Here is a 15,806-nt window from a genome sequence, read left to right on the forward strand (position 1 = left end):
AAAAAATATAATTTATGCCACTTGATATATACAAGAAGAGCTTCTCTGTAACTTGATATGTGATCAATTTTTGTGAACATTTCATCTGTACCATAAAAGAATGTACATTCTCTGATTCTTTCAATTCTCTCTATTCTATTAGTTCAACTTGTTTCATAGATTAAATTCATGATTGCTTTATTGATAACCTTTTTGAGTTGTCACATTTTGAAAAGAAGGGTTGAGTTTTCCAACTCTCACCATGAAGATGGTTTTGTCTATTTTTTTTTTATCAATGATAACTTGTGTTAGGCTAATTTAATTGTTAAATTAAGTGATCATGGAGTAACTAGGTAGTACAGGCTATAGAGCCAGGGATCCTGGAATCAGGAGAACCTGAGTTCAAATCTAGTTTCATATATTTACTAGCTGTATGAGCCAGGGAAAGTCTCTTAATCCCAATTAACACTCCCCACTCCCCGCTCCCTCCAAAGTAATTAAATGACCATAAATTGCAAAGTTACAGATTGGTATTTTCCTACCTTTAAACCCTTGCTTTACCTCTCTTAATTTTTACTTCCAACATAAATTTTACCTTAGTGGTTAATCAGTAATATTACTCCAGTTTTTTCTGGACTTGAAATTAATATGAAAGATTTTAGACAAACTTAAATGTTAATCTAACTATATTCTTTACATCAGATTTGTTTCCTGTAAGGAAATACCTTCCTTTTATCTCCATTTATTTTAATTGAAGAAAGACTCTACATATTTATTGTTATAGGTAATGACTTTATCTGGTTTTCAGTCAGCCTCTCCTTGTTCTTGGAATTACACATAAAGGAATGAAATCCATCTTCACATTCTACAACTATTTCACTCTTAACAGTAGCAAATAAAATGTTATAATTATATTTATTTAGATATCTGTATTTTATACTTCCATGAGTTTTAATTCCCTTTTTATGATAGTTTATTTTTCTTTTTACCAGTTCTTTCTTTTCCTGTTATCCTCTTCCCCTTTCTGTTGTTTGGCTCTCTTATTCTAGTCTCTTTTTGTTGCTGTTAGTAAATGTAGATATATGTCTAGTGTTCTTTACCTTTATATAAACATAATTTTATCTGAAATAGTAGTTTGAATATTTTAGTTAACATTCAATTTATTTACTTTATTCATATATGAATATATTCCTATATAGAATGTATTGGAGTACACTATTAATATATAATTCACATCTATGAATATATTAATATATTATTCACATTTATGAATGTTTTTATATGTATTACTAATATATGATTAAAGGATATAAGCTTTCTTAAGGTTAATGTAAATAAAATTTTGTTTAGGAAAATGCAGATTATGATCAACATGAAAGAGTAAAAATGCTAAAATGCTATTCATATTTATCATCAGAAAAAGTGAAACATGAAAAAGAGAGAGAATTTTCCATTTGACATTGCCTGCTCTTTTTCCTTTGGTTTTTCATTTCTATTAAGAAAATTGTTGGAGTTGTTAGGAAATATGAATATATATATGAACTACATTTTGATTATGAATGATAGATAAAAATCTAGATGAAAAAACTCTACAAATGCAGATCTAATATATGTATGTACTAGGTAACTATATATACAATAAAATCAGTTGTAGGATTTATTTTTTAACAATTACGAATCATTAATTAACTTGGATTTCTTCATTTATGGTTTAAAAGAATCGAATTCACTGTGGTTTTTTTCTTGATAAATTCTTTCAGGTTTTATATGTATTTGAAGAGAATTCTGTTTTCAATTGATTTGATTTTGTGAGGAGACATAAAATTGTGAGGTCTTATTCTTTTCTTAATTTTTTAATTTTTAATTTTTTAAGTTTTTGCCATGCAATGGGGTTAAGTGGTTTGCTTGCCCAAGGACACACAGCTAGGTAATTATTAAATGTCTGAGGTCGTATTTGAACTCAGGTACTCCTGACTCCAGGTCCGGTGCTCTATCTGCTGCTCCACCTAGCCACCCCAGGGTCTAATTCTTTTAACAGTTTCAAATATTTTTGTCCAAAGTTGATTTTTTTCTTTGTTGTTTTAAAAAATTCTGTGTTAATTTAAATGACATTTTAAACAATGTAACTTTTTGTTGTTCTTGAAGGCCCTCAAAATCTTGCCTTGCTACATAGCATTTACTTCTCCTTACTGGTTCCCTTGTTTTCTCTGCTGTAGAATATTAACTGTCTTCTCCATTCTGGAAAATATTTCTTTCCCTTAGGTCTTTCAATATCATGTATAATTGTAAAAATTTGTATCATCTGGCATACCAATTAATATAATAGTTATGCTTTCTTGTTTATCTTTCAAGCATAATTTTGTCCTAAAGATATACTAATTGCTAATTTAGATATGTTCTAGTTACATTTGTTCTTCAATTTTATTTTTATCTATTAATTTTGTCAATTTAATTTATTTTCACATTTGGGGCTTTTCTGGATAGATGTATGTATATGTGTGCATATACACACATACACATATATTATATATAATACCTATATAATATATATATATATATATATATATATATATATAATGTAAATATGTTGTTTTTATGCCTTGCAATTTACAGTGTTCGGCTCATAGTATATACTCAATACCTGCTGATTAACTGATAATTCTTATTATATTCATTTTCTAGATGAAGAAACTAAAGGCAGCCCAGATAACCTCATTCTCTTTCCTGTATGACAAAGATCAAAGGATTTGGCTCTCTGGTGCTTTCCTGATGTTTGTGTGTTGCCATTTCTTTTTAAATGGCCACCATATCTTTATTCTGGATTAAGTTCTCCAGGACGAGCTCAGCTTGAAGTAGACAATAATTGTTAGCTTCTTTTGCTTTCTTACTCTGATCTCAGGAAATAGCACATAAACATTTATTAGGTTTTTAAAAGTTATTACTACATACCACCTGTTGTGATTTCCAAACTCTGCCACTTATTATGTGACAATGGACAATTCAGTTCACTTTCCTATGATTCGGTTTTCTTATCTATGAAATGATGGGATTGAATAGATCTTTGTACTTGCAACTTTAAAATCCGTATTATTAGTCAATGCTTAAAAAAATTAGATTTTTTTTCCTTCTGTTTTGGTTTGAACTTGTGGTTTTATTGGTATAGGGAATTTTCATGAGGAAATTCTCTTGATCAATATCAACCAGATAATATTTGTAATTTATAACATGAGAAAATGGTCTGGGAGACTAAGTACTTATAGAACTTGCCCAGAAACACGTAGACAGTTTCTGTTAGAGGTAAGACTTTAATCTTCCTGAGTCTTCCTTAGTCTGAGAGTAGCTTTCTCTTCATTATGCCATGCTCCCTCTCACATGGAAATTATAATAACAAGTTCAAGGTAGATGTTTATAAATTGTAGAGGCCAAATAATTCTGGTCCTCTGAGCAACTGGGAAACTAGGCCGTCTTTATTAGTTCTTTCTTCTTCCTGATATCTTTATGTTATGAATAAGTTTGGGGCATATATGTTTAACAGTAATATCTCTGACTCCAAAGGTCTTTTTTGCTTGAATAATTCTAAACTGTTTTCTAAAATGGACAGATCAATTCTAATTCCACCAATACTCTATTAATATGGTCTCTTTCAACAACCCTTCCAACATAAATAGGGAAATGAGTTTTCTATCTTTTAATTTTATTTTTATTTAGAACTCACATGAGTCAATCAGGCAATAAACATTTATTAAATGTCTACTATATATACTATGTACATTGTCCTAAACTCTAGGGATACAAAGAAAGGGAAAAAGACAATCTCTGCTATTGAGGAACTCACAATCTAATGGGCAAACTTTAGCAAACATACATACTCAAACAAGCTATAGTCAGGAAGAAAGAAAGTAGAAAAAATAGATAGGGAAGGCATTAGCAGGGATTTGAAGAAAGTCAGAGAAGCACAAGTTGAAAATGAGGATAAAGAACCTTCTAGGTAAAGGAGACAAGCAGAGAAAAGACCAGGATAAGAAAGAGGTTAGTGTCTCATATAAGTGCTTAAAAAAAAAAAGCTGGAAGGCTAGGTAGGGGTTGCTAGGTAATCAAGGCTTTGACTTCCATCAGAGAATTTTTGTGATCTTGGAAGTGATATGGAGTCACTGGATTTACTATGAAGGTGATATGGTTGAACCAGAAGTTTAAGAAAATAACTTTAGTGACTAAATGGAGGATAGGCTGTTACGGTAGTTTAGAGATGAGGAGATGAAGGCCTAAACTAAAGTGGATGCAATATCAGAGAAGAGAAGGGAATATATTTAAGCCATGTTGCCAAGATGAAATTATCAGGTCTTGACAAAAGATTGAATATAAGGGAGTGAGAGATAGTAAGGAGTTGAGGAGTCTGCTTAGGTTGCAAGCCTGAGGGACTAGGAAGATAGACAAATGTAGGGAAGTTTGGAAGGGGGAAAATTTTAGGAGGAGATACAATGATATCAGTTTTGAACATATTTAGTATAGGGTGTCTCCTGGACACATTAGTTTGAATTCCAATGGATAATTGGGGGTGAGTATGAGACTAAGTTAAGGTAGGATAATTAGATCTGAGAATCACTAGCATAGAGATGATAATTAAATCCATGAGAGCTAAAGAGAAGTAATTCAAAGGGAGAAGAGAATCTATGCTAGACCCCTGTGAGAAACCCCTGGTTAGTGGGTGAGGATCTGGTAAGAGATTGAGGAGAAGTCATGTAGGTAAGAGGAAAACAAGGAGAGAGAGTCGCATCCTGAAAATCATGCCACTCTCTAAGCTCCCTTCCTGAAATACGATGTTATGGGTTGTTTTTTTTTTTTTAATCTCTGTGGTTTGTCTTTACTATAAGCAAGTCTGCTCAAAGGGAAATGGTTGCAGTTTTCCAGTTAGAATCTACTCAGAAGAGTAGAGAAGAGAAAATGCCTGACTTCATGTATGGAATTAAACCAATCAGCACTATCATTAGTACTGCCTTCCTATGGGAACTCTACTTGCTAGTTTTCGGGAATTGAAAAAAGTCAGAGAAGCACAAGTTGGAAATGAGGAGAAAGAACTTTCTAGGTAAAGGAGACAAGCAGAGAAAAGACCAGGATAAAAAGAGGTTAGTTTCTCATTTAAGTGGTAAAAAAGACTGGAAGGCTGGGTTGCTAGGTAATCAAGGCTTTGACTTCCATCAGAAAATTTTGTGAACATAGGGGAATTTATTTAAAAAAGTGATCAGTTTTTTAAAAGGCTTTAAGCATGAAAAGAAAACATTTATTTCCCCTTACTTCCAATTAAAACTGGAAAATTCATGTCTTAGATTGAATATGACTCCAGTAACAGAAAAGTACAGATTTCTAGGATTTCTCCAAGATTATAGGCATCCTGCCTTCAATTACACCTCTTCCCTCACCCATTCATGACTACCTCCCTGGAGTGTTTTTTTTTCCCCCTCATAGTCTCATCCTTTTTATACTGACTCTTCTGATAAGATAAAATCCCCCAGCAAGATTTTAATAATTAGCCCTACCCTTTGAGGTAAAGTTGCCTATTTTATCTCTTTCCTTAAAATGGTGTAAGGATCAATTTCTTTCATAGTTTAGAATCCCTGACATATCTGAAAAGAATTTTTATTATTTCTAATGCTCATTCAACTGAAGACCTGCAACAAAAGGGAATTTACCATCTCCTGAGACTGCCCATTCCATTTTAGAATAGTTTTTCCCCCCTTACCTAGCCTTAAGCCTGATTGGGCATTGTTTCAGTCAGACAGGGATCTGGGAAGGTCCTTAACTTACAAACAATATTATCCTAATGCATTCAGAGCCATCTCCAGTTATCTTGCCACTAGTCCCAGATGACTCTGGAGGAGAAAGTGAAGCTAATGGCTTTAGACAGCCCTCCCTCCCTCAAATCTAATTCATTTGCAAGTCATGGAATCATCTTCCTGGTGTAATGGTACAGTTCTAACCATGAGGAAGTTTTCCTGATATCAAACCTATTACTTTTGGTTCTTCCCTCTTGGCTCAAGTAAAATCATTTAATTCTTTTTACATGACAATCCTCCAAATACCTGGAGAAAAAACAATCCTATTATTCTATCCCATACTTCACTAAGTATTCTCTTCTCCAGGCCAAATGTTCCCAATTCCTTCAACTGACCCTCATCTGAGAAGAATACAAGTTCCTTCACCATTATAGTTGTTGTCCTCTGGAAAGTCTCCAGCTCATTACTTCCTATTTTGTGTCACCCAGAACTGAATACAATACTGCCAAATGTGGTTTTCTCATGTCTGTAACTGTCCCAGAGAAAGTATGATCCGGAGCAAAGTTTTAGTTACCTTGATGTTCCTCAACTGTGCTCTCCTTCTAGGTTGGGTTTTCCATTTGTGTTCTAACTCTGTGTCTACTAGGATCCCTGCCTAGCTACCAAGTCAATGGTTGAGATGTGATATCACATATTTGTCTTTTGTTCTTTAGTTTCTATTGATGGCTTTCTCTACATTCCATTTAAGTCAACTCTAAGTAGGGGTTACTTTTATATAATTTTAAAAAACATTATTTTATTAACTTTAGTTAAGTTAGAAAATATCTTCATATAATAATTACATAGGGGAGGTGGAGCCAAGATGGTGGAATAAAGGTAGGGACTTGCTTGAACTTTCCCTCCAAACAATGCCAAATACTTTTAAATAACAACTCCAAACAAATTATAGAATGGCAGAACCCACAAATAGACTGAGTGAATCAATTTTCTATCCCAAGACAACTTGGAAGATCTGGGGGAAGGGTCTGCTGAACCTGGGTGAGAGGAGAGCACAGAGCAGTGCTAGCTGTACCAGAACAAATTAACCCCAGCAATCTAGGAAAAGATAATGGGGTGAATGGGTCAATGGTAGTGGTGGCAGTTTCCAGACCTCTCAGCCCAGAGATTACCAAGGAAAACCAAGGAAAACTCTGCTGTGCTAGGAGGGAAGTGGAACACAGTCTCCTAGCAGTGCAAACCAGACCCCAGCAGACCAGGAGCCAGCCTCAGGATCCACTGAATCAGCAGCAGCAGCAGTTACTTTTGGAACTCTCAACCCACAGACCCTAAGGGAGTCAAAAGGAGATTACAGTATTCTCTTTGCTATCAGTGAGGTAAGTAAGCCTCAGTTGCTTTGCTCATATTCAGATCTGGGTTGCAGTCTTGGGTCCCAATTCCAGGAAAAAGAGCAGGAGCACACCAGAGCTTACTGCCACAATGGAGCATGGACCCTTCTCACAGTTCCAGGGCAGAAAAGAGTGTTTGCAGTCATCCACAGACCAGAGCACAGACCATTAGAGTGGTACAAACCTATCCTTAGATCATAAGACATTAAAAGAATCGAAAATTTCCAAATCCTTAGAAGTTTCTCTGAAACCAGTTGCAAAACCCCCAGAAGCTTGGGACAGTGCACCTTCCACCCAGGAAGCAGAACCCCAACTTAACAAAATGTTAAAATCAAATCATAGGCTGGGGAAAATGAGCAAACAACAGAAGTAAAAATATTATCATAGACAGTTACTTTGGTAATAAGGAAGATCAACATATATACTCTCAGTAAAGCCTAGAAAGACTTACATGAGCATATGCAATGAAAAATGTATATACAAAGCAGCAATATTGCAGAATGATCAGCTGTAAATGATCTATCTTTTCTCAGCAATGCTGTGACCCAAGACAACACAGAAGGTCTTATGATAAAGAACACCATCCATGTCCAAAGACAGAGCTGATGGTGTCTAAATATACAATGAAGCATTTAATTTTTACTTTTTTTTTTTGAAGTTTCTCTTTTTGGGGGTGCTATTTTTACTTTCGCAACATGACTACTTTGATAATGTTTTGCATGGCTACACACTTTTAATCTAAATCAAATAACTTGCTTTCTCTATTGGGGTGGGGTGGGAAGAAAGGAGAGAATTCAGACTTCAAAGTTTAAAAAATAAATGTTAAAACTTCTTTTTACATGTAAAAAAGGGTAAAAAAATTTAAAAATATAAAAGACTTTAAAAACTTCATAATTACATTATTACAGATTCTATAGACAATATCCACTGGCTGAGAACTCCAATAATTGCTTGACACACTGGTAAGAAATGTATCATACTAACAATGAATCTTGCTGCTCCTCTGCCTTTGGAGAGTAGCCTCTGTGGCGGAGTGACATCTCCCATCCCTATTATCCTTCTTTACTACTCATGACAGCTCACCTTTTTTTGGAGGGCAACCCGCTGGGGGGGGTGTGATCCCCCCAACTCTCTTGCCCCCTTGTTCTCCTTTACTACTTATTACTTGCTTCTTTTCTTCCTGAGGGAACCCAGGAAGCACGATTCTGGGGAGCATGAGTCCCCAAACTCTCTCATCCTTTACTTATCTTTATTAAAATTCACTATATTGCTGCTTCTCTAAAGAACCTAATCTATGAAATTTTTGTAGTAATTTGTGAAATATTTTTTGCAATTGTGAATTAAAGTCCAAGCTTTTTCTTATCCTCCTGAGTCTGAGAGTTGGTGAGTTCTTCACCCCAAAATGAACCCAATCTTTAAGTTTAACTCAATCCCATATTTATAATGACATCCTAAATGAGACAGATCAATGCTCTTGGACTCTGGATGGCGAGAAATACCCCCTCTTTTTTTCCTCTAACCTCACCCCTTCTATTGACCTTTAGTTCTTTCCAATTACCATTCTCCTGCCCCTGGGGATTTGCAGGAAAAGAGGTATACAGTATAAATTTTGTAGGGGTAATCAGTCACAGAAATTGGGACACTGCTTCTATCAGATCACCCCAGTTTTTTTTCCCCAAAGGGACACTCTTTTGGGGGGCAAGCTGTTTCTTTAATGTGCCACCTGGATGGATCTGGCTCTTCATTAGAGCTATGGGTTATGCTTATTATGTCTGTTTTTGATTAGCTGATTCAGTTTTCTATTGTATCTGTTGTCATGATTGCTGGTTTGGCTACCTCTGTGTTTCTTTCTGTGTTGTGGAGAATCCTTTTTCTACCTCTGACATGGGGAAATTGAGGAAACCTGTCTATTATGTTTCCATTGTCAAGCTAGCCAGTTTGGCTCCTTCTCTGTATTTTGATCAGTGTGGCACTCTCTCTCTCTCATTGGCATGGGGAATTGCAAAGACAATGCTATGCATTTTGGGGTCCTGAGAGGCATAGAACTGTGAATTAGCTAAAACTCACAGTTGGATCTCCTCCTCCCTTACCATTTCACTGGATCAAGAGTGGTTTGACCCACCCTATTCTCCAACTCCACTCTGCCTCAGCCTCTTAGACATCTGAACCTTCTCCATTCCCACAAAAAAGGATCCTGAGTATTTTGAATTTAATTTGGAAAAACTGCTTTAATCAGACATTTTGTAACTTTATTATGAATTTATCAAGGTGGCCAGAAACAAAATCACTTATATTTCTTTAGTAGTATAGCCCACTGAGTCTCCTAGGAGCTTTGTAGGTACTAAAAATGGGAGAATAAGAGACCTGAAGCTCTTTCGGAGAGGAAAATCCCTGCATTTGGGGGAAAAAAATAGGTATTTAGCTAAAAAAAACCCTTTAAAAGTAGAGGGTATTCTTCCATTATTATTTGAAATTTAAAAATTTTAAGACTAATGTTTTATGCATTTCTTAGTATTTTGTAGTTTAAAATGAGAGTTAGAGTAATGAAGTCAACTTGCTATCTGAGAAGTCTCCAATTGGAGACAAGGGATCTTTTGTTTTAAGAAGTTAAAATGGAGTTCTTCATTTGGAGACAGTATCTTAGAGTTTGAAGGAAATCAAAATGGAGGTCACCACATGTTCAAACTTCCTTTTTTTTTTATGAAAAAGCAAGTTATTTAAAGTTATTTTCATAATGTATTTAAAATCTAAAATTGGTAATTGGTTAATAATTTGGTCCATATATGAGGACAAACTTAAACTTGAAAAGACAGACAAGAAAATTTTGTGCAATTTCTTATTTATATTTGAACTGGAAAATTTTTGCTTATTGCAATTCCAGGAGAGGAAAAATAACCATCTAAACCTAAGCAGTTTTTTTTATCTTTGGGATAAAAGCTTTTGAGACAAAGTTTAGATCTTATTTTGAGTTTGAATTCAGGTTTTCTCTGATGGATCAAGTCAGTAATTCACCATTGGAGAGGTCAGTGAATGTTTAGAAAAGTATTTTGCTTTTCCCTGGCAAGATCTCCCAGTAAATCCCTGCCCCTAGGCTCCTTGCCCTTCCTAGGCAAAAGACTAGTCCCTATCAATAAAACAATGGATTCCTGCCTTAGCCTGAAGGGATTATTATGTCTTCAAGCTACCACCCTTCCTCCATAAATCCCCCATTATCTCTGCTCTGTTCTTTGAGCTATAGCCCTTCATCAACACATCTCCCCCCACCTACATCTTCCTTAAAAGCTCAGATCACTTCTCTTTTGGACTGCTTCTCTTCCTTTGGAGGTAGGCCCCCTTTAGGGGATAATATCCCTATCCCTATTACCCTTTCCTACTCATCACAGCTTGCCTTCCTTTGGAAGGAAGTCAGTTTTGAGGGGGTGTGATCCCCCAAACTCTTCCTATTCCTTTGCTCTTCTCTATTACTTATCCCCTACCTCTTTGTCTTCTTGAGGGAAGCTAGTCTGCTTTTCAGAACATGATTTCCCAAATTCTCCCACCTCTTTTGGCTAGTGAAACTCACTAGTTTCTCTAAAGAACCTAATCTGGGAAACTTTTGTAGTAACTTGTGAACTTTTTGAAGTAACTTATAAACTAATTTTGCAACCTGTGAATTAAAGTCTAAGCCTTTTCTTACAACCCCCCCAAAAGAATCTGTTTCAAAGTGCCTAATTCAATTCAATAAACATTTTTTTAAATTTTATTTATTTAATGCAATTGAGTTAAGTGACTTGTCCAAGGTCACACAGCTAGGCAATTATTAAGTGTGTTGAAAGTAGGATTTGAACTGAGGTCCTCCTGACTCCAGGGCCAGTGCTCTATCCACTACACCACCTAGCTGCCCCTCAATAAACATTTCTTAAAGATCTCTGTGCAAAGAATAGTGCTAAGCACTAATCATAATTATAGCATTTATATGACACTTTAAATTTACACAGTGTTTTACAAATATTATTTTTTGTGACATAGATGATAATATTTCCATATTATAGATGAAAAAACTGAGGCAGACTTGCCCAGGATCACACAGTTATAAGTGCCTGAGATTAGATTTGAATTTAGGACTTTCTAAATCCAGATCCAGTGCTCTTTCTACTGTTTCACTAGTGATAAAAACATGGAAATAAAGCAGAATTTGCCTTAAAAAAGCTTCCATTGCACTGAAGGAAAGTCACATATCATTAAGTAAATACAAAGTATATGGAAAGCAATTTCAGGGGGAAAACTGCTAACAATGATAGTGAGAGTATGACAGTAAAAGCTTTATTCAGTATTTAGAAGTTGAGAAGTAGAAAAGAAAATTAAAATTAAAATGAGATTTTTTTCAATTTTTTTCTATACATTCTCAAATGAATGGCTACCTAAGACCATGATTCATGCCTTTAAAGGATGTTGCAGGCTTTCATTTTAATCTCACCAACATCTATACGGTGCTAGGTTAGTTCTATTAGTTTTATTTAGAGGAAAAAAGCATTCAAGGCATTGTCTTCAAGCAGCAAGCACACAAATAACAAGATTGAGAAGCTTCCAACTCCCCCTAATTGTGCTTCCAAAGTCTTTCTTCATTTTCCCTAGCTTTGGCACACTCATTTGTTCCTGGTTTTCTCAAATCCCTTGCCTTGGAAACTGATAAATATGAATGGCTGGCTAAAATCAGAGCAAAGTTACCTATGGTTTGGCCTGGGCTCACCTATATATAATATTTAGAATCCTGCTAAACTAAACTCATCACAGTGGAACCCAGAGAGAAGGTGAGCCATTCTAAGAAAAGGTAGGGAGAGAAGTCATCTGGCAGGTGAAAAAGCATAAAATATTTTGGATACTGCATACTTTACCAGTTATGTCATGCTGTTTGAATGACTCACTGTAGATCTGATACTGATTTGGACAATGTTTCTTCAGCCATTTGCAGACATCCTGCTGGGTCCACAGAGCCACTGGTTTTGACAGCTTCACGGTGCCAGACTGTAAACACAGAGAAGAAAAAGAAAACCCATTAACACCAGCACCTTGCTTTAAAAGGCACTGCCATGCAATGAAATTCATTTCTAATGCATTAATTCATTGGTTTATAGGCTATAAAGCTGCAATGAGCTTTTGAAATGAACTAGATTAAGCCCTGTTTTTTATAATGGGAAAAATTAGGGATCACAAACATTAAGTGACTCCTTCAAGGTCATACATGCAAGAAGCAGTGAGGCAAAATTCAATACTGTCATATATAGAAGCCAGTATTTTTGCCACACAACACCCCCCCCCCCAATTCAATTCAACTCAACATGTAATAGGCACCTAATGCACGCAAGATGAAAAAACAATGATGAAAATGGCAGGAAGATTGCCTGTAAGTAGCTCGTAATCTAAAAGCATTATAATAGACAAATGGAGGCAAAGCAGACTGAGATAAGTGTAAATGATCATAGGAACTGCTTGATCCAACAGGTTCTTTTTAAAGATTAAGAAAGTGAGTCCTGAGAAAAGTGTCTTGCTAAGATCACCAAAGCGGTATCAGATCTGAATACTGTGACTCCAAATCCATCCACCTTTCACTACATCAGAGTGAACTATGCAAAATTAGAGAAATGGGATAAGATGAAGGAGAGGGAGAGAAGAGAGGGAAGGAAAGGAGTAGAGAGAGAAAACCCATCTGAGAAAATGGAAAAACTTTATTAGGGTCTTAAAGGATTTTGATAGTAGAGATGTAAAAAGTACATTTCATTGTTGGTGAAATTGTGAAGTAATCTAACCATTCTGGAGACCAATCTGGAACTACGTTCAAAGGGCAATAAAACTGAGTATATCTTTTGACCCAGCAATACCACTACTAGGTCTGTATCCAAAAGAAATTATTAAAAAGGGGAAAAGACCCACATGTACAAAAATTTTTCTAGTAGCTCTCTTTGTAGTGGCAAAGAATTGGAAATTTAGGGGATGCTCATTAATTGAGGAATGGCTGAACAAATTGTGATATATGAATGTGATGGAGTACTATTGGTCTTTTAGAACAATGAGTGGGCTGACTTCAGAAAAGCCTGGAAAGATTTACATGAACTGATGCTGAGTGAAGTGAGCAGAATTAGGAGAATATAGTACACATTAACAGCATCATCATATGATGTTCAACTATGTTGAACTTAGCTCTCCTCAGCCGTACAATAATCAAAGACAATTCCAAAAGATTTGTGATGGAAAATATAATCCAGGAAAGGACTATGGAGTCTGATTGCAGATCAGAGCATACTATTTTCCATTTTAAACATTTGTTTCATGTTTCATGAATTTTTCACCCTCTCATGGTTTTTTTTCCCTTTTGTTTTAATTCATCTTTCACAATCTAATATAGAAACATTGTTAACATACTTATAAATGTATATAACCTATATCAGATTACTTGCTATCAAAGGGAGAGAGGAAGGAAAGGAAGAAGGAAGAAAAATGCATAACTCAAAAATCTTAAAAAAGTGAAAGTTGAAAATTATATTTGCTTATGGTTGGAACAATGAATAAATTTAAATTAAAAAAAGGAGTGGATTCTAGACATGTAAAAAGTTAATAAAGAAGCACTGAGTTCAAACTCCAGTTTGGAAGCGGGTGGTCAAAGGTGTTCATAGATCGTCTTTAGTTTATCCTTAGTCCATAGCATTTCAGGAAGGAGAGGCAGCTATATAGTCAATATAGAGACTTAATAGATACCATAAGAGGATTACAAATTTAGAATTTGAAGGATATTAATCTCCCTCTGTTTTACAGATTAGGAAACTGAGACATGGAAAGCTAAAGTGCTTTGCCCAGGGTCAACACTTAGTCTAAGATTGGATTTGAGCCCCCATCTGCTTGACTCTAAGTCCAATGCCTTATCTATAATACTTCTATATGTGAAGTATATATTACTGTAGGTAAAGTTCTTTGCAAACTTTGTTATTTATCATTTTGTAAAGTTTTTGTCCGCTCTAATAATATGACGCAAGATTTCAGTAAAAGTATTCTACAGATTATAGGGTCATTCGAAGAGTCGTTAAGGAAAAGTAAGATTCCCCTTCATACTGTTATCTACAAAGGTTAGGGTTATGACCCATGCTTTCTTGCTATTATTGACCTCCAATGTACCCTGAACATAATTTAGCACTGACCCAAAAACCCAAATAATTCCTAGAAATGCCCTCCTTTCTCCAAGTCAGCAAGAAATTCTTCAGGTTCCCCACAAAAACCTCCTATTTCAGTGCCTAAAGAAGGCACTCTGGCAAATAGTTTCTCATCACTGATCTTACTTGCCCAATGGTATTCACTATTTGCTGAAAAACACTATAGTTTTGTGTTCTAGTGCAATCCAAGCCCCTGTAAAATAGTCTATTTATCAAGCCGTCTTAGAGCTTGTGTATGATAAATGAGAAACATTTTTTCCCAAGTTTCAATACTAGCCTGATGAAAGAAAGGATTGGTACTTAGTTCATTATCTTGCTATGCGCAAAAACTTGCTAGGTATTTGATTGTCTCCTTCACAGCCTACAGGACTGGTAATTATGACTGGTAATACTAAGGCTGACTTCCTCAATACCTCAAAAGATAGATGATCTTTCTGGCATGGATATCTCTCCCTTGATGCAGATCACAACCCTTTGCATGCCCTGGTGGATGCTCTTTATGAGTTGCTGTGGCTGAAAAATTAATCATTCCATTGCTTGCCTTCTGGTGCTGAGTCTCTCTATATTTATACCCAAACTAAGTCCATTGCTAGGCTTGCACCCAACCTTTCCAGCTTTCTGCAGCTGCCAGAAATTTCATTCCACTGTTTTGGCCTTCTGGAGTCAAGGAGTAGCAGGTTCACCTCCATGTCAAAATGAGACACTGAAATAAAATTTCAATGGAGGAAAACCAGTTTATGTTACATAAAGAATTTCTATAATTTTAATAGGCTCTCAACAAGCATTTATTAATAGCCTACTATGTACTAAGCACTATACTAAGTGCTAGGAAACCAAAAAAGGGCAAAAGAAGTTCTTGTTCTTGAGGTACTCAACAGTCTAGTTTCTAATAGCAACCTGCTCTATTAGTTATTTCTCCCAATACAAGAAGCACTTCTTCATAATCACAATCATCTTTAAAAGCTGGTGATTTGGTTCATCATTTAATATAATCTTGGCTTAGTAAAATAGTCTGTTCTCCTGATTACAAGTGCTGAGTAATATATGTTTATGTGATTTATTTAAATAGTACTTTGCAGTTTCAAATCAGTTGTGTGTATGTGTGATCCTCCCACAATTCTAATTATGAACTTCATGTTTATAAGTCTCCATTTTTATTGAAGTCTATTGAATTATTGAATTCCATAGCATTTGAAATGATTGAAACATTTCATTCTGCTAGATTTTTTTTCTCTTCCTATTATATTATTTCTCTTCCTTTGTTCTCCTGCCGCACTCTTTAGATCTTCTTCCTACTTTGCTAACAACTCCTCAGCCTCATTTCCAGCCTCTTAAACTGAATGATCTATCCTTGGACTTCTATTTTCTCCCTTCCTCCCTTAGCAATCTCATTCATTCTCTAGGTGTCAGTTATTGCTTAACACATCTTCATTCCTAAGACATCTACAAGTGAATGTTCCACTGTCACCTCAATTAAACACTGCACTGGA

General features: G+C 35.4%; 1 protein-coding gene across 3 annotated transcripts in view; it reads right to left on the reverse strand.

Annotated features, from left to right (window-relative positions):
* Positions 1 to 15,806, reverse strand: part of SAMD12 (sterile alpha motif domain containing 12) — a 506,789-nt gene that overhangs the window by 296,771 nt on the left and 194,212 nt on the right. For 2 of the 3 annotated variants that reach the window (XM_074201409.1, XM_074201407.1), the window contains exon 3: positions 12,010 to 12,139. In XM_074201409.1, coding sequence (XP_074057510.1) covers positions 12,010 to 12,139 — 130 coding nt within the window. The remainder of the gene's footprint in view (positions 1 to 12,009; positions 12,140 to 15,806) is intronic. The other variant, XM_074201408.1, reaches the window with a different exon arrangement.

The sequence above is a fragment of the Macrotis lagotis genome, chromosome X, assembly GCF_037893015.1.
Source record: "Macrotis lagotis isolate mMagLag1 chromosome X, bilby.v1.9.chrom.fasta, whole genome shotgun sequence".
Taxonomy (NCBI): Eukaryota; Metazoa; Chordata; class Mammalia; order Peramelemorphia; family Peramelidae; genus Macrotis; species Macrotis lagotis.